This window comes from Marmota flaviventris, chromosome 6, assembly GCF_047511675.1.
Source record: "Marmota flaviventris isolate mMarFla1 chromosome 6, mMarFla1.hap1, whole genome shotgun sequence".
Classification (NCBI taxonomy): domain Eukaryota; kingdom Metazoa; phylum Chordata; class Mammalia; order Rodentia; family Sciuridae; genus Marmota; species Marmota flaviventris.
In genome coordinates this window covers 72548833-72572961 of record NC_092503.1, presented here as the reverse complement: position 1 = coordinate 72572961, position 24129 = coordinate 72548833, and the positions used below count along the sequence as shown (strand labels likewise).

The following is a 24129-nucleotide window of genomic DNA, read 5'->3' as shown; positions in this document are numbered from 1 at the left end:
GGATACGTATTTTTAAGAAAATACAAGTAACCAATACTGACTCAAGAAAGATATTTTAAAAGTACAAAAATACCAATATACATTGGTGATGATTTATGGTCAAAACTTTCCCTCCTCAAAAGGCATTAGATCTGGTAGGTTTTAAAAGTGAGTGAAGGATATGAAAAATAACAACCCTCAAGAAAATGGGAAATATTAACCCCCAGGGAGAGAAGATGACAATGTGACCTGGGAGAGAAGATAAACAGTGGGCTCTCACCCTTTCCCAGCAACAATGGGTTTCGAACTTTTGCAACTGTTTCCTCTGATTTGAAGTTGCACAACTGTTCTCTTTGACTACCCAACCAATGCATTTTTTGCCATAATTCAATTCTCACTTGTCATGATTCCAATCTCTCTTGAACTTTATAAAAATAAGATCCAGTGGATAAAGAAACCGTGGTATATATGCACAATGGAGTATTACTCAGCATTAAAAGAGTATAAAATTATGACATTTGAAGGTAAATGGATGGAGTAGAGAGTATCATGCTAAGTGAAGTAAGCCAATCCCCCAAAACAAAGGCCAAATGTTTTCTCTGATAAGTGGATGCTGATTCCTAATGGGGGGAGGGGCATCGGATCAATGGAGGAACTCTGGATCAGGCAAAAGGGAGAGGCAGAGGGGAGGGGGCATGGGGTAGGAAAGATGGTGGAATGAGTTGGACATCATTACCCTAGGTACATGTATGATTGCATGAATGAGATCCTACATGTGTACAACCAGAGAAATGTAAAATTGTGCTCCATTTGAGTACAATGAATCAAAGTGCATTCTGTTGTCATGTATAACTAAGTACAGCAAATTAAAAAAAATCAGATTCTAGTTGTAATCAATTACCATTTTTCTCTCCTAAATATGTAGCATTCCACTGCTTAATAAAGAAAGCTTGCTTAAAAAAAAAAAAAAAAGTACTTTTATTATCTAAACCCAGAAGTGACAATCATTTTCTGCCATATTTCATTTTTTAAAGTGACACAAACCCAATCCATACTCAAGGAGAGGGAAATAAAGTTCTATCCCTTAAAAGAATGATGTTTTAAGTTGCTAATTTAAGAGAATCAGCAGATGTATTATTTCAACCAAATTTGGGGTTGACATGAAATAAATGGTGAAGTGCTGAGAAGTGCTGAGGTACCAATATCCACAGATGGAGCTGCCTGTTTTGCAAAACCACAAAACTCCAAACCCAGAAGCATCAACTGCAAAGAATGAGTGGAGGGACATATGGACTGGAAAAGAAGAATTATTTGAAACTAATATACAATAATTTAATTCCTACAAGACACACAGGTCATAAATGGCGACCAGAAGAAAAAACTTCTCTATATAGTAGTATTTAGAGTCCTTCAGCATAATTGTTTATCATAAAGCAAAGGTCAGAAGTTGACAAACCCAGCTTACATTCACAGAATTTCCAAGCGGTCTCATTTTCCAATGCAGTCAACCAAGAACCAAACACATTTGAGGAAAACTAGAAAAATGAAAAAAGAAGATGAGTCAAGGAATAAAAAACAACTTTAAACCCCCTTTAAACTTTCACAGATTCAGGAAGCTATTGTATCCATAAATCAAAAACAGGCGGGAGGATACTGTGTCAGTAGCAGAAGGCTAGAAGGCTTGCCTAGCATACACAGTGTCATAGGTTTGATCCCCAGCATGGCAAAAAAAAAAAAAAGAGAGAGAGGGAAAACAGGTTGTCAAAAAAAAAAAAAAAAAAGAACAAGCAGATAACAAAAATGTATGTGCTCTTTAAAAATTAAAAGCAAAGCTGCTGGGATAAGTAATTCAACTAGAAGACAGGAAAATTAGAGAACTTCCCAGAAAAAGAGAAATGATTAAAATTTTAAGAGAAAAATTTAGAAATGGGGGGTGGGGTGGGAAGGAAATTTAACAATCAATAGTAGTTCTAGAAAATGAAAGATAAGGTCAAATTAATCTAAATGGAAGAACCCAGGTTTTCTGATTCAGAAATCGCCAAATACACAATCAATGGGGGAGGGAATATTATAATGTTGACGCACACACATGCACACACACAAAATTACATATAACCAAGAAATTCTACACCAAGAATAAATAGAAAAGTCTAAAAATGCCCAGTGACAGTGCAGACCACTTAACAAGGAATTCAAATCAGAATAATATCAGAACTTTTATCAGTAATAGACGTTACTAGAAGATACAGAGGTATGGGCTCAGGTTGTAGCTCACTGGGAGAGCACTTGGCTAGCATGTGTAGGGCACTGGGTTTGATTCTCAGCACCACATATAAGTAAGTAAAATAAAGGCCTGTTGACAGCTAAAATAATATTTTTTTTTTTTAAAAAAAAAAGGAGATACAAAAGTAAGGTTTTTAGTATCCTAAGGAAAAATTATTTTACCTTACAATTTATTCACAACCAAATTATTATTAAGTATAGAGCCAGTGCAACAGCATTTTCATACACCTAGGCATGGATATGAGTTACTTCCTGCACATTCTTAGAAAGTGACTGAAGGAGGTGTCCCTATACAATGTGAGAAACCAGAAGAAAACAACTAGAGGAAAGCTGAGCGCTGCGGTACAAACCTGTAATTCCAGAGGCTCAGAAGGTTGAGGCAGGAGAATCTCAAGTTCAAAGCCAGCCTCAGCAATTTAGCAAGGCACTAAGCAAATCAGTAAGTCCCTGTCTCTAAATAAAATACAAAAAAGGACTGGGGATACGGCTCAGTGGTTAAGTGTCCCTGAGTTTAATCCTCAATACAAAAAAAAAAAAAAACTAGAGGAAAGGAGGGAAGAAAAACTTGAAACCCAGAAAGCTAGATCCAACCAGGGTAACAACTGAGAACGCTAAAGGCTAGAAACCATAAAAAGTTCTAAGAAAGAAGTCTTTGGAACAGCTAAAAAAATAAAAACAGATAAAACAAAATGTTAAAAACACTTGATAATAAAGTAAAGACAATTAGTAAAGTATAAAAGTAACTTCTATTTGAATTCAACAACAAGAATTTTTTTTTAATACTTTTATTTATTTTTATGTGATGCTGATGGAACCCAAGGCCTCACACATGCTAGGCGAAGCGCTCTACCACTGAGCCACAATCCCAGCCGCAACAACAAGAACATTTGCAAGGGCAGACGGGTCATGGCATTAAACTCTTGGCAAGTTAGCTGTATCTTTGGTGGTCAATTCCACCTCTGCACTTGTGTGCTCTGTAGCATACCTGATTTGAGAAGTAATAGACACTTCCCAGGCTTGTTGGCTCACTGGCAGAAGACTAAAAAAAAGGAGGGAGAAACCTACTTATATTTTACTTTTGGCAGCATCTCAGAAGTCACTACAGCTGCAGCCATGAGGGGGCTCCTCAGTGGAAATTCCCTCAGTGGGGACCACTTCGCTGAACAGAAAGTATCCTTCTAACAGCAGCAGCACCCCCTCCAGCACACAGATGAACAGCTAGTGCTACTCAGGCTCCAACCAGAAGCAGCATCAGCTCACTGATCTCAAGATGACCCTTTTCTTCCTTTTGCTTCTACACCTTCTGATGCCTTTGTAAGCAATTCTATATTAAATCCTTATACCTTTCAAACATTAATAATGATTTCTCTTTTCTTGCCATAAAAAAAGAAAATTTAAGTCTTTCCACTAAATAATAGATCCAGTGGGAGAAAAAAATTAAGTATTTTCACTATTTAAAATCAACCACAGAATTTTTTTAAAAAAATTTAATTTTTAAACTATGTTCAGCAGTCAACATGTAAATGCAAACAGGTATCAGTATTAAATTTAGGGCTTGGGGCTGTGGATGTAGCTCAGAGATAGAACACTTTCCTGTCCTATGCAAGGAAGTCCTAGGTTTGATCTCTAGTACCACAAAAACAAATTAATCAATCAATTAATTAAATAGGGATGGCATAACTTAAGAGGTAGATGTAAGACAGGGAACTCTTAATATCCTCATATTACAAGATGAAGAGTCAAAAAAAACTCTTGTGTTATTAGAACAAGAAAGAAAGGGTTAAACATACATGCATGCTCAATGAAGAAATAGCTATAACAGAATAACTATAATGGAAGACTTTAAAGGAAAAAAAGTGGACACAAAGATTTTGATGTGCTACACCAGAAGGATCTCACCTAAAGTTGATTAATAGTGACATAAGCATGTATTAAAAACTTGGGGATAACCACAGAGAAAAATGTAAAAACTTAAAAAGTGATTGTCTTTTGGGAGTAAGACGGACCCAGGAAGAGTTCTAGGACTCTGTATTATAAACTTTCCAGTTCTACTTAACTTGTTTAACCACAAACAAAAATTTAAAAGATATAATTTTATGTTTATATCCAATAAAAAAATTTAATGAAATGGGAAATACTTAGGCTGCAAATAGCAGATTATTAAATAATAAAATCATGTATAATGAATAATTTCTGCAGAAGACCCATTTCACCTAATTGAAGTTTTAATATACAGGGTCCACTCTAATTTTCTGTACCTCAAATGGGTACCTGGCTTATAATAAACACTAAAACATTATGAAATTAGTACATTTTTATTCAACTGAGGAAGAGAGGAAGACCTAAAAGCACACACACCAAAACATAAGCAACAACCATATCTAACCGGTGAAATGACAGACTTGTTTTTTTGTTGTTTTGGGGTTTTTTTTCATTTTTGTCCTTTGCTCTATCTTCATTCTCTAAATTTTCTACAATGAATAAGAATTACTTTATAATGGGAAAAATACTTTTAAAAGACATTGTCTTTTTTTATTATTATAAGACCAGAATCACAAGACAAAAAAGATATTTTCACTGAAATGCATATCAAGTCAAAATAAAGTCACAAATACTGAAAATGAATTAGGGGGGCTGGGAATGTGGCTCAAGCGGTAGCGCACTCGCCTGGCATGCGTGCAGCCCAGGTTCGATCCTCAGCACCACATACAAACAAAGATGTTGTGTCTGCCGAAAACTAAAAAATAAATATTAAAAAACATTCTCTCTCCCTCTCTCTCTCTCTTTAAAAAAAATGAATTAGCCTTAGTAAGGTACAAACATAATAACTGATCTTGACCTAATTATGGGATCTGAAATGCTTCCCAAGTAACAAGATATTGCAAACTTATTATTCATAGCACAGATTGGGTAATTAGTTCCAATACTAGTAAGCAAACCTCACAAATCTACAGCTAAAAAGCCTCTTGGTTATTTTAATTAGTTACTTTTAGATTAAACAGCTTTATTCATAATGTATAGTGTCTTTATCAGACTTCAAAGTATAAAATCAAATGATACATTCATTTGCACTAATTACCATGAACGCTACAGGTTATGCTTTTCAGAACTTCATAGCCATACAAATTAAATGTGTAAAATACTGCATTCTTTTAAGTGGTTTTCATCAGAGAGTAATGCCAACTCCATTGCTCAGATTTACCTTGATCTGAAATTTAAAAGCTACCCAAAATGGTTTATGCAGCACAACATATCACAGAGGTAGAAAGATATGAAAAACGCCTTAATTTTTATACAACAATCAGTTTCTGTGAGAAGAAAGAAATAGCCTGTTTTGATTCACATTTGTCATTGAAAAGGCTGATTATACTGAATATAGTTGTATTTCTTATTTATTTCACTATTTAAAAATATATGTCATCAATAAACAATATGAAAAAATATTTCTATGAACACTAAATTTATATTCCTAAAATCATAAAGAGCAGTCATATTTCATATGCAACATCAAGTAATGCTCCAAAGGAAGTTCTTTGGTATCTCTCCTTATTTATTTGTCTTCAACAACAAATAATTTGACTACATCTTTTAATTTATCTCAAAGCTATTTGAGGGCAGGAACTATACTGTTTTGCTACTGTGTTCTGTATTGCTTTAGATACTGCACAATTATAGTGTAGGTAGAACATCCCTAATCTGAAAATCCAATATACAAAATGTTTAGGTTGGAATTTAAAGCCACAAGTGGAAAAATTAACACCATGAAACTTCGTTTCACACATAAAGCTGTTAAAATATTGTATATAATACCTTCAAGCAAAGTGTATAAGGTATACATAAAACATAAATGAATTTTGGGTTTAAAATTGGGTCCTATCTCAAAGATATCTTATATACAAATATTCCCAAATATAAAAAATTAGAAATACACAACATTTCCTGTCCCAACCATTTCAGATAAGGGACACCCAACCTATAGGTTAATGGTTAGCTATTAAATCAATAAATACTATTTCTACAAAGATACTGATCTCCCATAAGTGAAAAGTGACATAAAATTTCAGTTGCCATCACAAAACTATGTCAACGAAAATTGTTTCTATGACTCATCTAAAGTAGAACAGTATATATAACATACCATTTATATGGAAAATTGGGAAACTAATTAAAATAACCAAGAGGCTTTTTAGCTGTAGATTTGTAAGGTTTGCTTACTAGTATTGAACTAATTACCCAATCTGTGCTATGAATAATAAGTTTGCAAAGGAAAGAAGGCAGCAGGCAAAAAGAAAAGGGCATAATGTTTCGAGGAACCAAACATCCAACTCTTAGCATTGATTATTCCAGGAATAGGATAAATATTTTCACAGACAGAGCTTTTAATTTATCTATATAATGTTTTATAAGGAAGACATTATCAGAATAAATATCTTAAACAGAAAAATTCACCCTTGAGAATCAAACAATAGAAACACTGAAAAGGAATGAGAACATCATCTGGCAATAAAGAAATCCATTCATGATACAGTATAATAGTAAAGATTATGGGCCCCAGGACCAAACCCAACTGCATTCAAAACCCAGTCCTGTTACTTATAATCATGAATGGCCTTGGGAAGGCTACTACCTTTATATGATTCTTTAAAATGGGGATAACAATAGCACCTACTCCACAGAGTTGTGAAGATGAAATGAGAATTTCTGTGTAAAATTCTCAGAACAATGACTCTTATACAGGAAGTATTCAGTAAGTCTTAATTGCAAAAATGATTCTTACAGTAAAAATACATAATACATTTGTGCAATCACAATGGTATTCAAAAATGCTAATTAAGGCAATAATAAAATTACAGGACTTTAATGAATATTTACACCAATAAAGTTTTAGGAAAAATATTCATTTTCTAATTGTCAGCTTGACTACATTATTACTTACATTAAATGAAACTACCTAAAACTGTCAATGATGCAGTGACAGGGGCACTCCAAGGTAATGCTCTTAGGGATTTATCACGACAACCTTTGACAGGTATATTAAGAACTTTAAATGTTTCCATACTCTTTATCTAAGTTATATTCCTTTTATTATAATTGACACAAAGATCATTATAAGGAATAAATAAGTAAAGCTATTCATAACAAAAAAACTCATACCAGTCTCAATGCCTCAAGAATAAACTATACATATTACTGTGGCAGCGATCAAGTCATGTTTTTGAAAATTGTTATATAAAGGAACCACTGATGCACCAGAAAAAATAAATAAATACATAATAACATGGAAAATGAACATGTTAAGATAAAAGACAGAATACAGGGGCTGGAGATGTAGTTCAGTAGTATAGCATTTACCTAGCAGATATGAAGCTCTGGGTTTGAACCCCAGAAATGCAAAAAGGAAAAGAAGAGCAGAACACAAAAATCATCATATTATATAATTATTTCAAATTTCCTGCTAAGAATAGCAAACCTAACACAATTTCTAGCATATTGTAGATGTTCAATAAGTATTTGTTGACTGCATGCATGAACAAAGAGATAAATTCAATCTCTTTATCGTATATTATCTGTTTCTGATACATTCAGATCTAGTTGTCTAACTCTTTCAAAAAAAATATATAGAAATACTAACCTAAAAAGTATTTTTTAATCTCTCCAAATTTTATGTTTGCTACCCCTAATGTGGACAATGGAAAATTCTAATTTAGGATGATACCTATGTTTGCAACAAAAGTTTTACCTTATATCTACTTTGCTAGAAATTATCTAGACAGATTTTGGGAGTAAGTAATAACTTCAGTTGATTTTTATTGTTAACCTATTTTGTTTCATCAACCCACATGTGGGACACCTATACATACTTAAATACAATATATAATATATAATTATATAACACATGATATGATTTTGATGAGAAGAATATAATTATACTGTGATAATATTAATTAACACTAATGTTATAAACTCTAGATTATTAGTTCCAACCTATTTTGATAACTGTACCAATTTTGTTGAAATATTCACAGAATTGAAAACTTGGGACTGAACTGAAAACTTGGGACTCAATGACTCTATCTCTATTAATTAGCAGTAACTCTAATATCTAGAATTTAATTAAAGAAATTACTATTAGAACATTTCAATCCTTTATAAATCCCAAAGATGTAACTGGCCAAGATGTATTTCAGAAGTTTGGTTTTAAATACGAAAATGTTTTGCTTTTAAATACTTTTCTTGTATAACAACAACAACTATACCACACCCTAAGAGAATTCAGAATGTACTCTGAGAAACTAAATGTTGATTCCCATATAATAATGGTTTTCAAAAGAGTCCTCAGCTATGACAATAACTACCATTGAGCACAATCCAGTAAGCATTTTATGTGGATCTCTTTAATCAATTAGTAGACAAATTCTCAGATGTAGCCTTAAACTCAATGGCTGGCTAAATCATTATTATAAATTAGGTTACCGAAGTTTAAACTGTCACATGGACACAAAGGAAAGTGGACCCCAAACCTAGCTCAAAATCAGAATCGACTGAGGGGCTTTTCAAAAACACATAACCTCAAAGCCATCCCAAGCCTACTAAATTTGAATCTCTTAATTTTTCTTTTTTTATTTTTCTTTTTCTTTCTCTTTTGTTTTCTTTTCCTAGTATAAGCTTCCTGTGGTGGTGATGTAACTGGTGTTTGGTAACTACTGTCCTAAAACGCTCCACAGTTACCTCAGAGATCATGCCAAAATACAACTCCACATGCTTTTTTGCAATGTGCAATAACCAAAGCAGTACTGCTTTTTCTATTTAATATAGGGAGGCGCTGAGTAAAATTCAAACTAGGGGAAGGAGTCAAGTAAGTTCTATGACTTTCTTTTTTAACCAATCAACCACCAGATATCATCAACTATATAGTGTCAAATCAGTAAACAGTGGTTCTGACCGATCTCTAATCATTTTAGTCTCTCTTGCCCATGATGAAAAAGAAACACTGGAGCCATGGTTTTATTATGTCCTTCCTAGTTGCAAGAAAACTGGCCTAGCTCCCTCAACATAGTTCTGATGAAAATACGATAATAAACAGGGTTAAAGTCTTCAAATGACATATTCTGGACTATTTTCTGTAAGGGTTTTAGTTATCACCAGAAGTATGAAGTTAAACATTTCTTAAATCCCAAAATTAGTATAATCTCCATTACAGGAAGGAATCACTACCTTACACATAATTTCAAAAGCCCAAGTCTGCTAGGTGCAGTGGTACACACCTGTAATCCCAACAGCTCCAGAGACTGAAGCAGGAGGATTGCAAGTTCAAAGCCAGCCTCAGCAACAGCAAGGCACTAAGCAACTCACTGAGGTCCTGTCTCTAAATAAAATATAAAAAAAGGCTGGGGATGTGGTTCAGTGGTTAAGTGCCCTTAAGTTCAATCACCAGTACTCCCCCAACCCAACCCACCCAAAAAAAAAAAAAAGTCCTAGAATACAGAACATAGAACAATAAAGTAAAAAGCCAGAAAAGGGAAGACCAGAGTTGCATTATAGACTTTGCCACAAACTATTGTATGATTTGAAGCAAATATTTTACTTTTCTGGATTGTGGTCTTCCAGGCACTTCCACAAAAACTGTTAAGTTTCCACAGAACAGTTCAAAAGTTTAAAAAAAAAAAAAACTTTCCAAGGGCTGGTGATATAGCTCAGTGGAGCTTGCCTGGCATGTATAAGACAAAAATCATTACTAGATATCACTTTATTACTAGTGAGTTTGTAAATATTAGATATGATGTTTTGGCTATAATTAATATTTATTAGTAATTAATTAAGACAGAAGAAGAAATCTTTTTTAATACTAAGAGTCACTAAAGTTTTTATATTATATATGAGAAGGAACGATCTGCTTTGTAAAAAGATTTAAATAAGAGTTAAATTGAAATTTATACCTGGTCTTATTTCTTCACTCAAGTGGGACGGTAAAAAGAATTAATTGAACAAATCTAAATGGAAGTAGTATATGCAATAGCTAGTTGATCATAATTTGATTTATTCATTCTGTTCCTAAATTGTATATAGTTTTTAGTTCACTGAAAATTATTCAAGTATCTGAAACCTCTTTAATATTCCTCTTACCATGTATGACTATTCTAGTTTAGCATCTCATTACACCTTATCTATGCTATTCTTACCTGAACATTCAGCTCTGGCTATTAGAATAAACATCCACTACAAACATTATTAATGAGATACATATCAAGGAAACTACTAACCACCTGAGATAACTGCACTTTTCTTAATAAAACTATGATAGCAGCAAATACAGAAGTTGCCTAAACATACTTTAATTTGTTCATATAAGAGCTATTTCTACAACACACTACTCACAGATCACTAAGTACTTATGTCAGAACACACACAGCATGAGCCATATGTTGAGTATTTTTTCTTGCAGATTTGTGTATTTTCCCTAGAAAACTGTCTGTTCATGTCCAGTGTCCATTGGGACTGTTGTAGGGCTGTTATAACCCATGTTATAACAAAGCCATGGAACATCATTTTCATTTCAAATGTACACATTTAATAAATCAGCTGCACAAAAAAATCCTGTCCAAGTACCAATAGCTTAGCAAATACTTAGAACTATGGGGATTAAAAAACTTATTTCAATATTCAAAATTTACTGAAAAAAAATTAAATAAAACTATATTTGTATTAATATTTCTCTGCTCTAAGCTCATTTTTTTACACTTCCTTATAAAGAAAGAACATTTGAGATATAAAGATTATCTTGTAAGGAGAATGCCAATCATGGGTTGGGAAATTATGGCTCAAAGTCCAAATGTGGTTTTGTTTTGTTTAAAAAATTTTGTTTGAAACACTGCCACTGTCACTTATTTATGTGAAAGCAATGGAATATGACTGTGTGTCACAATGAAAGAGCTGAGGTAGTTCAGAGACCACATGTATCACCAAACCTAAAATAATTATTGGGAGGCCTTTTATAGAAAAAGTTGGCTGAGCCCTGGATTAGAGGAAAATTTAAAATTGAAGGTTCTGTTTTAAGCAGTCCTGATCCATGCATTAGCTAACACAAAGCCCTTCAAATATGCAGTTTTCAATATAATTCCTGAATGAATAAAAGAAGGGGATTCCCAGACCAGGACCCAGAAGAATGGATCTTTTTCCTTCTAGAAACATTATACAAATGTATATTGCTTAAATAGATGTGTTATAAAAAGCTTAATTGACATTACATCTCCATAAATGTCTAAATGGCTTTTTTTTAATTTCACAATAATTTTTCTTATAGAGCTAGTCCCACATTTACTTTATATATTTAGTTCTTCTTGAAGCAGGGTTTGTCTGTATATGTGTGTTCTATATAACTTAGTCAGAAAGTACATATATGGATGTACATGTACACGCATAAAAACTAAGAACTATTTTTTAGTATCTGTATGCTAGGTGCTTTAAATGACTTCACTGAATTTGTTTGTAATTACTCCAAGGGTTATCATCCCTATACTATACAAATCTAAACACAACAAATGCTTTCTAGGGTCTATCTGGCTTTAAATCTAGGCCTAGTATATATCGTTTTCCTTGAAATATGCTCTATTTTAAGTTAATGCTAAAAGATTTACCAAAAAATAAATAAATAAAAGGATAGGGTTATATTTTTCTTTGCAAATTAACTCACATGAAATCATGGTTTCTTTAAATCTCAAAAACTATACAACTACTACAAGTGCTTCTATCTTAATGTGAAGACACATATAGTTTTTTACTTATTAATACAATATATATTTGCTGAGTGCCTGCCATGTAAGTGCCAGGTACTAGTACTGGGGAAAAGGTGGTTTAAAAGCCAGGGATATAGCTCAGTTGGTAGAGTGCTTGCCTTGCATGCACAAGGCCCTGGGTTTGATCCCCAGCACCACCCAAAAAAACAGACAAAAGTCCCAGAACTCACAGAGCTTGCTTTCATCAATTATCAGTTCATTACAAGGCTCTTCTTCATCTAATAGCCTTATATTTTTCCTATGTCAAATAGTCTGTTATCTCTTAGCATAGTATTTGCATTATCATAGTAGCTATAAAAAATAATAATTTGGTTTTTACATAATAATTCAGAAACAGTTAAAATTTATAGTATTTAATCTCAGCAGAAAGAATAAAATGTGAAGAAATTAATTCTAAAATTTATATGTAAGTACTAAGTCTTCACCACTATACTAAAGACTGGTAATTTCTTTTTATTGCATTGCAAATTCTACTACTAAACTTAGTGCACAGAAAATTATATTATAAAATTCTAATTATCTTTTCCCAGAATGCCTTTAAAAAAGAGTATTTCACAATTATAAGACAGTTCAATTCCAACTGTAACCATAGAACCCTTTAATCACTTCTTTTGGTATTATATTTATACTCAAACAGAATGGACTCAATAAGTAGAGCCATGAAAAAAAACGAAAGAAGAATCAAGTTAAAAAAAAAAAAAAAAAAACTTGAATGTATTTTAGGAATGGTCAAAAGGCCAATGAATTCCCTTGAAGTAACCTTCTTTGTTTATACAGGAGTTTTCCAGTAAAATTAAAGATAAATCCAATTAAGGTGGCATCAAATCTTATAAAGTAACTATCAGTTATACCTGTTATTCTTTCATTGAGAGGCATCTTGGTTAGCTTAGAAATGGAAGTCGGGAAACAGTATTAAATTTCAATATACTTTCACCAATACTATATGTAGTTTAATAAAATGTTTTTCTCTTATCACATGCATAAAATACAGTTTCATGAAAACTTTGAAGCCATGGTTTTAGCTTATTTAATCTACAGAAAATGATGGCTGTGTAAAACCCATTTGACCAGTTCTATCAAAACAATCAGCCAAATCATTCCCACTATTTGATAAGAAAAGTCTGGCTTCATTCTCATTCCAAGTACACAAGTCAACATTCTTAAGCTGATTATCTCACATCTGAATTCTGCTAGGAGGTATAGACAGGCATATGCTAGCAGATACAAAGCCCTGACACAACTGTCTCTGGATGAAATAAGATGCTTCAATACCACTTAAGAAAGTTCTCTTTGCTCTTCTGGAAATCTCCCTCAGGAGAAACATTCTTTAAACAACAGCCAAAGGGAAAAAAGAAGTCTTTAAAGGAAAGATAATTACTTTCAACTCACTCCCATTACCCTATTCAATAGTAACATGAACTGAGAACATCCCAACCCAATCTAAACGATTTTATTGCTAAATCCAATATATGTTTCTGTTCTATATAAGATTTAACACTGTTGATCTCTCTCCTCTTTGGTCAAAGTTTACTTTCCCTCAGCTTCAGTGACAAATCTTTCTACTGGGTTTCTCTTATCTCTCTTATTCTAAATAGACATTCCTTCTTGTACCAAGTAGTCTCTCCACATCCCTTTCCTATGTTATTGCTATATTATTGTCTCCTACATCAGAATTTTCCATACAGATTTTTCTTCTACGGCCTAGTTCCAAATAATCAAATTTCCAAAGGATAGTAAAGAAATGATATCCACAAAACAGTGTAGTAGGCAGTAGACATATCAAAAATCATATTATTAACAGAAAATGATTTCAAACTTAACATCTGGAATAGATTTATGTCAAAGTAAGAGAACACTAAAACCAAAAATTTATCAGAATGACAAATACAGTACACAGCTTAGAATACCAGCAAAACAAAAACTATACAATTTTTTGAAACATATTTATTTTGCTATCAAGTCAGAAATTCACACTCCCAAAATTGCAAACATACCCAAAAACAAACTAAAATTCTTACAGCATTACAGTTATTTGTAAAATTTTTTTTAGAAATCTAACTTACCGAGTACCATCTGCTTTCCAGCTTACTTTATATGGCTTCTGCTCTAAAAGTTTAATATTTTGCTTGTCCATGGAAACAGGCTGTGCTCCAGGGAATCCAGACCTTAAAGAAGAACACTCTATTACTATCACGGTTGATAACCATTCAAAGTAATGCATGTCTTAAACCAATCTCAAATGAGTCACACATTTATCAAAATATTCTTCCTATCATGAAATCAGTTTCAACTAGAACAATATCACCTTTCACAAAAACACTAAAAAAAAAAGATTGTCATGACATTTTAGAACACAAGTTTACAAGGTTCAAAATGCTATTCTATAATTATTGAGCTAACTCTAAAATACTAGTATGGATGATTAAAATGGCAAAACAGGTACATTCACAAGTCTTTTACTTCAGAAAAAAGTTTAAATTGTAACTTAATTACCTTACACTATCCTAGACCCCATATTTCTCCATCATGACACTGCCAATTTGACAAAACTCTACAGAGTTGGCAAATTTCTCTTCCAAAGATGCCCAGAAGTGACAGAAACAGAAGAAATATAGGTCTAAAACTTAGAGTATATTGGCAAGGGTTTAACACAACATTAAGGCCAATGCTATTTATTATTTTCACCCTTTAGCTAAAATTATTTCTAGCTAGTTTATCAGAGCTATACATGCCAGGAATAAAAGTCTTTATGTTAAGAATTTATATTATGTTAGGAAATTATATTAGGAACTTTTCACAAATAACAATCCTTGTTTCCTAGTGTTCAAACTATACTAGAATTTTCTGCCACAGACCAAGATCTGAAAGTAACAGATGAGAGGAATAAACTCTCTCCTGAGTCCTCTCCCATGAAATGTCTGATAAATATTTTCAAGTCATAGTAGGGAAAACATATTTAAAACTGACCTTCCCAGGTTTCTAATTACAAAACTAGAGAATGAGGTACATTCAAGTTTTACCTATTCTCCCTGAATAAATTGATAAGACCAGCCCAAACATTCAAATCAGCACCAATAGAATCAAAATGATAAAACAAGTAATACATAGTGACAACAGTAACTTCCTCTTACTTTAGGAAGATAAGCAAGACATCTAATTTTGACTCAATTGTCTGGGTATTACACTGACTACCTTGAAAAAAATCTGACAGTTTTTTTTTAGCATTTCATGTAAACATATCATCTTTAAGAAATAAAGAAGCTATGTCAATGTCTGTATTAACTTTAAATGTTACAGAGTAAGAAATTTTATTTAGAACTTTAAAATGCTTATTACCCTTCCCAGCCACAGAATTGATGACACTTCTGCTGTACTTCTCCTAACTTTGGTTGAGTTGTTACTTGAGTTACGCCTCTAACAGTTACACCTTCCAAGAAAATGGCACCCTTTAAAAAAAAAAAAGAAAGAAAAATATTTCATTACAGATCCAATCCATTTACAAAGAAGAGATAAACCAGTTTATATTCACAAATTGAAGCAAAACAATATATAAAGCAGAAATAGTCTGCTCCAAGAAGCTTCACAAATTCCCCCATGAATGTATACAAGTTCTCCTTAAACAAACATTATTTTCAACATACATACTCAAGCCCAGTAAATGCAAAAGCCATATTAGCAATTCTCAGTAATCATGACAGTAATAGTAACTTATTTACTGAGAATCAAGCAGAGTATGTGGTATTCTACACTTTCTCTAATCCTTTCAACAACTATGAAAAATAGTGGCATATTTACTTAACAGATGAGTAAATGAAGTATAATGATTTCATTTGTTCAAGGTATAAAGATTTTATTTGTTCAAGGAGTAAATAATACCTGACATGGTGGTATATCCTGCAATCCCAGCTACTTGGGAGGTTGACACAGGAGGATCACTTGAACCCAGGAGTAGCTAACAAGCCTGGGCAACTCAGTAAGACCCCACCTCTTTAAAAATAAAAATTTTCAAAAAGATAAAAAGGAGATAAATGACAAAATTTGAATCCAGGCCTACCATTTATGCCAGTCACTGATGGCAGGGGAGGGGAAGGGAGGGTATTAACTGGTGGAATGGAGTTTAAGGAGGTAAACACCCAAAATCTGTATCTTTGTAAACTATAATAAGAGTATAACAGTAGAGGCAAAGGGACTAAGCCACAGTCTTTAATGAATCAACATAAAAGTTAATTATTTATTGAATTTTTAATCTAAGTTCTTTAACTTAAAATACATATAATATTTTATCTCATAGCAATATTTTTGAAATATCACAGAAGTGAAGCAAATAGAGAATTTATACATCAAAAAACACGCCCAGAAATTTTAAAGACTAAAATAGTCTACGGCTGGGGTTGTAGCTCAGCAGTAGAGCACTCGTCTAGCACGTACAAGGCCCTGGCTTCAATCCTCAGCACCACATAAAAATAAATAAATAAAATAAAGGTATTGTGTCCAACTACAACTAAAAAATAAAAATATTTTTTAAAAAAAGAAATAGTCTAGATTTATGCTACAATTACTTTCAGATCCATACAGGGGTTGGCACTGATCTCAAGAAAAATTTATTTTAAAAAAAAACTAGCTGTTAATATAATTAAGCAATAAAAAGTATGATCTACAAGCTGTAAAGATCAACCTTCAGGCAAAGACTTGGCAACTCAATCCACTTGGGAAGGGAAAATATATATATATAATATTTGTCCACATACATCCATGTCAAATCTAGCAGAGTCCAAGTCCTTGTCAGCATACAGTGGTCCTACTTTCTGTCCTTAATTCCAAGTCACTTTTCATCATTATCTATCTTCTGTTTTATCTTCCTTAGATAACTAGACATTAGAAAATTAGCAAGTTTGCCCTGAAAACACAAACACTACTACTTTTTTTTTTTTAAGCAAACAATTAAAAGGACTAACAGGTAGGTAAAAGGATTAAATATTAAACAAAGTGGTGCTTGCCCAAAATATTCCAAGTAAATTCACTAAGTCTATGCAGATGAACAAATTCAATATTTTTAATTTAACAAAGCCAATAAGTACTAAGAATTAGTATAGATTTAACTACTGAGTTTAATTATAAAAATAATAACCCCAACCATGTAGTAAATGTCTGTCATCCATTTATTTTACTTCTTCCTTAATCTATCCTACAATGCTTCAACTTCTTTTTTAGCTTCCTCTATTTTCTTCTTGTAATAATTATTAAGTAAAAAGAAAGGCAAATTAAGTCCAATAAAAATAGTATGCAGGGGCTGGGGATGTGGCTCAAGCGGTAGCGTGCTCGCCTGGCATGGGTGCGGCCCGGGTTCGATCCTCAGCACTACATACAAATAAAGATGTTGTGTCCGCAGAGAACTAAATAAATAAATATTTTAAAAAAAAAAAAAATAGTATGCTGAATTTTATACACTATGATATTTAGTAACTTTAGGTTCACATAATTTCCTGTTTATCATTATAAAAATTTCCTCTGACAAAAAATATTATTTTTATAGTATTCAATATGTAATAACTTCAAGGAAAATCACTAATTCTAAATTATAAACAGCAATGTCTTAAATCAGGAACTATTTTTTAACATACTATAATTAAACTTTAAAATCACTGACATTTATTTTCATTTTTCAATAAATTACTATTTCAGGTTGTGACAGTAAAGAAAAATCAAATGCAAAAAAATTATGTATCCTTAAAATGAAAGAAGTTATTTCATAAATAGTGTCCACCAGCCCTAAAATGAAAACTTGTAAGATTACCAAAAGCAAGACAAAAAGAAATGAATAATCCTTTCATGGGGAAATTCAGGAATTTATTATATAAGATGAGGGTAATTTATATGTGAGAGACATCTGTGTATGTATGTGCACATATGTATATGTATGTGTGTACAAGTATGTATATATAGTAAGCACATTTTACAAATGAGGAAAATACCTTAATGGTTTTATTCAAAGAAATGATCTCAGACATAAGTTCAAAGGAGTAAACAATAATTTTATGTTATATTCTTGCAATTCAATAATGGCATATGTTCAAAAGATAAACAGGAATCTTAGTAATACAAGACCAAACATAGCACAAGCATCACTGTTATAAATCCCAGAAATCACTGTAAGAATTCCATTACTTCAAATCATAGTATCAACTTAAGAATTAAAAAAAGAGAACATTTTTTAACAAAAAATAAAGTCTCAAACCAAAATAACATCATTATGTCAAGAGATGTTAACTATAAAATAATTAATCAGTCTTGGCTCGCCTGTATTAATTATCTCCAACCTCAGATGGAAATAAAATGTAAATGAAAGCTTTTCCAACCATGAATTATTTGCCAATTAATTACATTATGCTTCTCATTGCTGTCAACCATGTCAACTACTGTTGACATCACCTACAATTCAACCCTCCAGTCACCTTTCCTTTTTTTAGTTGTATATAAACACAATGCCTTTACTTCATGTATCTTTTAATGTGATGCTGAGGATGGAACCCAGTGCCTCACACATGCTAGGCAATCACTCTACCACTGAGCCACAACTCTAGCCCCCTTCTTTTATTTTTGATGGTTTTGTCCTCACTGCTTTAGATCCCCCTCCTTGCTTTATCTAACCACTTATCACCTTCCCTAAAAATTTCCATGTAAATCCTGAAATTCCTTTTTCATAAATAACTTTCCCCATCAATTTTCTTGTTGAACACCTACAGCCTATATCTGAACCAAAACCTAGCTCTCCCTAAAGAGGGCTATTTCCTCAAAGCCTCACCTCTGGACACTGCTGCATTGGGAACCAAGTCTTCAAGGACATGAGACTTTGGGAGACATTCTATATCCACACCATAACAATAACTTTCCAGGTCTAGACCACAGTATTATACTAATTTCTGACTATATTTCTATGCTTGAGTTCTACCCATTTACTCTTGATAAATCTGCCTTATTATTCAAGCTAATTTGAGTTAGTTTCTTCTACCCCTCTCCCGAGTCTGAACTAATAAAACCATCTATATATTAAAGAATATTGCCCCACATTCATGTAGTTGATGTTTCTCCCCATTCTAACTTCTATGATTACACTAGTAACATCAACATCCACTGAGATAGCTTGACACATCAAATAACCCAGCTTAGTTTAGTAAATTCATTGTCAATGGCCTCCATTTTTTGGCCAATTGAACTCACTTCAAAACCAAAGTATGATCATTCTAGATCACCTCTATCTTTTGATTCAACTCAACTAACATTGAATGCCTGCAACACTCCAAAATTAACATGCCTTTCTTTGACTTCCTACATTATGTAGCTTAATTCTTTTACTCTATAATTAAACTTTAAAATCACTGACATTTGGGGCTGGGGATGTGGCTCAAGTGGTAGCCCGCTCGCCTGGCATGCGTGCGGCCCAGGTTTGATCCTCAGCACCACATACAAACAAAGATGTTGTGTCCGCCGAAAACTAAAAAATATTAAAAAAAAAAAAAAAAATCACTGACATTTATTTTCACTTTTCAATAAATTACTATTTCAGGTTGTGACAGTAAAGAAAAATCAAATGCATGTAGTTCATCTTTCTCCCAACTTTTCAATTGCAAAAACTAACAATCCTTTCATTCCTCCCATTTCCCAATCTACAGTCCCCCCTACCTAGAATTACTTCCTATCCAGTCTAGTACCTACACCTGTTTCAACTATTCCCTGTTCCTATATCCTCAGTACCTCTTAGGCTTGGAGCAAACCCTTATTAAAAAGCCCCAATCATAAGTCAACCTCTCATTAGTCTTCTCCACTCATGAATATAGGTAGCTAAAACTTACCAAGGGGAAAAAAAAATCACAATCTCAGTTGCCTTAGTGCTGAGATCTTGCTGAACATCTATTTCTCTGTCTTCTCTTGACCTCCTTTCAATTTCATCTCCTCAGAGCTTTCTCCATCACTCATTCCCCAACCTTTATTTTCAATTTCATTCACTCCACTAGCTCCTTATCCTCAACTTACAAAAATGTTTGAGTTTATACCATACTAAAAAGTCTTTTCTGACTATGTATCAAGCAATCACCTTTATCCTGTCTTTTTTATCATAACAAAGGCATTTGAATGAATAGTCAATACAAATGTGCAGAAAAGATTTAACAGGACTTGCTAGCAAAATTGGCCCCTATAGGAATCTAACTTTCAGTGTTCTCAGTTAACTAACAAGGGTTAACCATGCTAAGATTATTTATGTCAACAATACAGTTTATGCTAAACAAATGCTTTCCTTCTGAGATCCTGGCATTTTGGTACCTGCTGAAACAACCAAGACGTCAAAAAAACCCTAGTCACTGAACATTTTTAAAATCCCAGGAGAGAAACGTATCTCCCTCCCTCCCTCTTTCCTCCCTCCCTCCCTCCCTCTCTCTTCTCTCTCTCTCTCTCTCTCTCTCTCTCTCTCTCTCTCTCTCTCTCTCACACACACACACACACACACACAGCTACAGAAAGAGTAAGCTTGAAATAATTCTTCATGGGAAGGAAACAGTGTAAGAAAGCCAGCACATAGACTCCTTCAGACTGCACTTGTCTTTGTTCCTAATGATTCCACTGTGTATCTTCAGTACATTACTGTAATAAATCTAAGCTATGAGTACAACAATAATAGGTTCCTTCATTCCTAGCAAATCCCCAAAAGTGGGATAGTACTAAGGACATCAACACAACTGTCTCCACTTTCTTACTCTCCATTTATTAGCTTCGTAAAATCACTACTCTGACCCAGCTAAAATCACAAAAAATAATCCTCAGATATTTTCTATCCTTATTTTAATTTGTCTTCCTTGTGACATTTCATACTGTTAAATCACTCACTACATAATTATTTTTAATTCATTATAGATATTTTAACTCCAAACTATTTTTCATATTTGACATTTCTTTGTCCTTTTGTGCTGCATCCTGGAAAATTTTTCTTTAGGAGATGGGGCGGTTACTGGAGATTGAACCCAGGGGCACTTTACCACTGAGCCACATTCCCCCATTTTTATTTTGAAACAAGGTCTCAATAAATTGCTGAGGTTGGCCTCAAACTTACAGTACACTTTTTATCAGCCTCCAGAGATGCTGGATTATAGGTGTGCACTACTACATCTGACCCTAGAAGAATTTCTTAGTTAGATCCTCCAGTTTAATCATTTCCTCTTCAGCCAATTTCATTTTGCTATGCAGTCTACCTACCTTCTAATAGTCTGCATTATTTTATGAACTGACATTGTTTGCTTTATCACTGAGTTTTCCTCTGGTGTTAACTACAAAGAATAGTCTAGTTCTGTATGAAGAGGAGAAAGGAAGAAGGAGGAGGAGGAGCAAACAGTAAGACCCCAGTAAAAAATGAAGCTCAAATACATTTATGTTAAAGAGAGGAAAGAGGGAGATCCAAAAGAGAATACATATACAAATGCACAGAAAAATTAGTATAGAAGGATAACCAAGAGCAGAGAGTAATTTTTAACTCTACATACTACTAGATATTTGAATTTTTATTTTCAAATAGAGCTTATCCTCATGTCATTTGTATTTTAAAATTAAATAAATGGGGAAATTCTTCAATAAAAATGCTAGTTGTTAATATAAAGGTTGAAGGATAGTAAGTTTTTTAGTTTTTAAACTTTCTTTAATATAACTATATTGCTTTTGAAGTAAAAGCAAATAATTCTAATATTTACAAATTATGGCTTGAAATGAGGGGGGAAATAAATCATAACGCTACATAAAGCTATAGAATTTTTTCGTAACTCTGCTTCTGGAAGTATAAGCACAAACACTGTCAAAAATTATCATTCCCAGGGCTGATGCTAGGGCTCAGTGGCAAAGTGCTTGCCTAGCATGTGTGAGGCACTGGGTTTGATCCTTAGCACTGCAGACAAAAAATAAATAAAATAAAGGCATGCTGTCCATCTACAATTCCAAAAAAATTTAAAAAAAAATATATCATTCCATGCCAGGTGAGGTTGCAAAGCCTGTAATCCAGCGACTCAGGAGGCTGAGGCAGTAGGATCGCAAATTCAAAGCCAGACTCAGCAAATGTGGGATGCTAAGCAACTCAGTGAAACTCTGTCTCTAAATAAAATACTAAATAGGGCTGGGGATGTGATTCAGTGGTCTGGTACCCCAAGTTCAATCACTGGTACCAAAAAAAATTTACCATTACTCACCATCAAACCAAACTTAATTGCATTCTCCAAAATGGAAGAAAGATGTGTGCTTTGACAATGGCAAGCCAGTATACAGACTAATTTTGCAGGTACAAGAGAGGCTGGACAACACACTAAAAATGCCTGAAGATATAAAAGAATTAAAGGCAGTAAGGACCTGAAGGGTCAAGAACTCAAATGGAAGAAAAACCAAAGAAGTAAGTCAGACCTCAACATGATTTTTCCTCTCTAGGATTTTTCTCCAGAAGCACTGTTAACAGATTACCTCTCAACTAATGTCTAAAGAGTTCAATCCCTGATTAAGTCAATGCTCTCTGCTCTTAATCCTTATAGGAACAAAAATAAATCCTCTCTGAAAGAAAATCAGAACCTCAAATTATGCCCATAGTTTCTCAAAAATAATATCTAATAATTCAATCAAAAATACTAAGTATGAAAAAAATTACAATTGGCAAGTAATCAAAAGGACACAAAAAGAAAAACTAACAAAGATCCTATAGGAGATCCACACCTTCATTATCTGACAGCTGGGCATAGAGGGGGACATCTGTAATCCCATATGTAAAAGAATTTTAACTATGTAACAACTTTAAAGCATTAGTAAAGATTCTTGCTAAATATTTGGTTGGAATGTCATAGCACTTTATTAAAAAAATAGTAAATTTTTATTTTAGTATCTAAGATTTCTTTGGTTTACCTAAGAAATATAAATAGGATGAATTTTCATAACTGCAATTTTTCTCTTAGAAGGCATACTCGTAGCTATTAAAAACCTTTAGAAACTTTCAGATACAAACCTATCTGAAGAAATATGGCTACCATGCCATTTTTCCTAAATCTCAAAAAGTTTATAAGAAGGTTAAGAATATAAGATTTTTATAATGAGAACAACTAAGAACAGAGCAGGGAGGAAGAGCAGGAGGAAAAGATCAACTTTAAACAAAGACATGAGGTGGGAGGGAAAGGGAGAGAAAAGGGAAATTGCATGGAAATGGAAGGAGACCCTCATTGATATACAAAATTACATAAGAGAATTTGAGGGGGAAGGGAAAAAAAAAAAACAAGAGAAAGAATTAAATTACAACAGATGGGGTAGAGAGTGAAGATGGGAGGGGAGGGGAGGGGAGGGGGGATAGTAGAGGATGGGAAAGGTAGCAGAATACAACAGTTACTAATATGGCATTATGTAAAAATGTGGATGTGTAATTGATGTGATTCTGCAATCTGTATTTGGGGTAAAAATGGGAGTTCATAACCCACTTGAATCGAATGTATGAAAAATGATATGTCAAGAGTTTTGTAATGTTTTGAATAACCAATAAAAAAAAAGAAAAACTGATTGATTAAATTCATTAAGCTTTAAAAAAAAAAAAAAGAATATAAGATTTTAAACATTACCAATTTTAACCGTTCTTTTCTCCTCTTGCCAAAGGAAGCACTTGACCCAGGTTCTGATTCCTTTTTTCCATCCTCATCTTCATCTTCATCTTCATCATCCTCAAAACACCAATCTGGCAATAAAGGTGGTGGTGGTGCTTCCTCTATATCACCATAGCGACGAAAAAGTTCCTTCAAATAATCACCCTTATAAATTCCTGGTGGTCTGGCTTGGGCAAAAGTAGCAACTGCTGCTTCAATACTATGGAAAACAAACGCCATGCAATGTCCTCACTATTCTCCATTTGTTCAGACTTATCAAAACTTACTTATATTCAAGACATCACAAAGGATAATAGAGGTTTATAAAATGGATAAACTATAGTCTTTACCCTCTAAGCATTCAAGCATTAAGGGATAAATTCATTCTGAAATAGTTTTAATATAAGGCATACTGACAATTCCTCAATTCT

The 24129-nt window shown here is 33.2% G+C and overlaps 1 protein-coding gene across 1 annotated transcript in view; it reads right to left on the bottom strand.

Annotated features, from left to right (window-relative positions):
• The window catches only part of Rngtt (RNA guanylyltransferase and 5'-phosphatase), a 239393-nt gene that overhangs the window by 187090 nt on the left and 28174 nt on the right, over positions 1–24129 (bottom strand). The window contains exons 6-8 of the mRNA XM_027928259.2: positions 23678–23918; positions 15393–15502; positions 14120–14221 (exon numbers count right to left, since the gene is read on the bottom strand). Coding sequence (XP_027784060.1) covers positions 14120–14221; positions 15393–15502; positions 23678–23918 — 453 coding nt within the window. The remainder of the gene's footprint in view (positions 1–14119; positions 14222–15392; positions 15503–23677; positions 23919–24129) is intronic.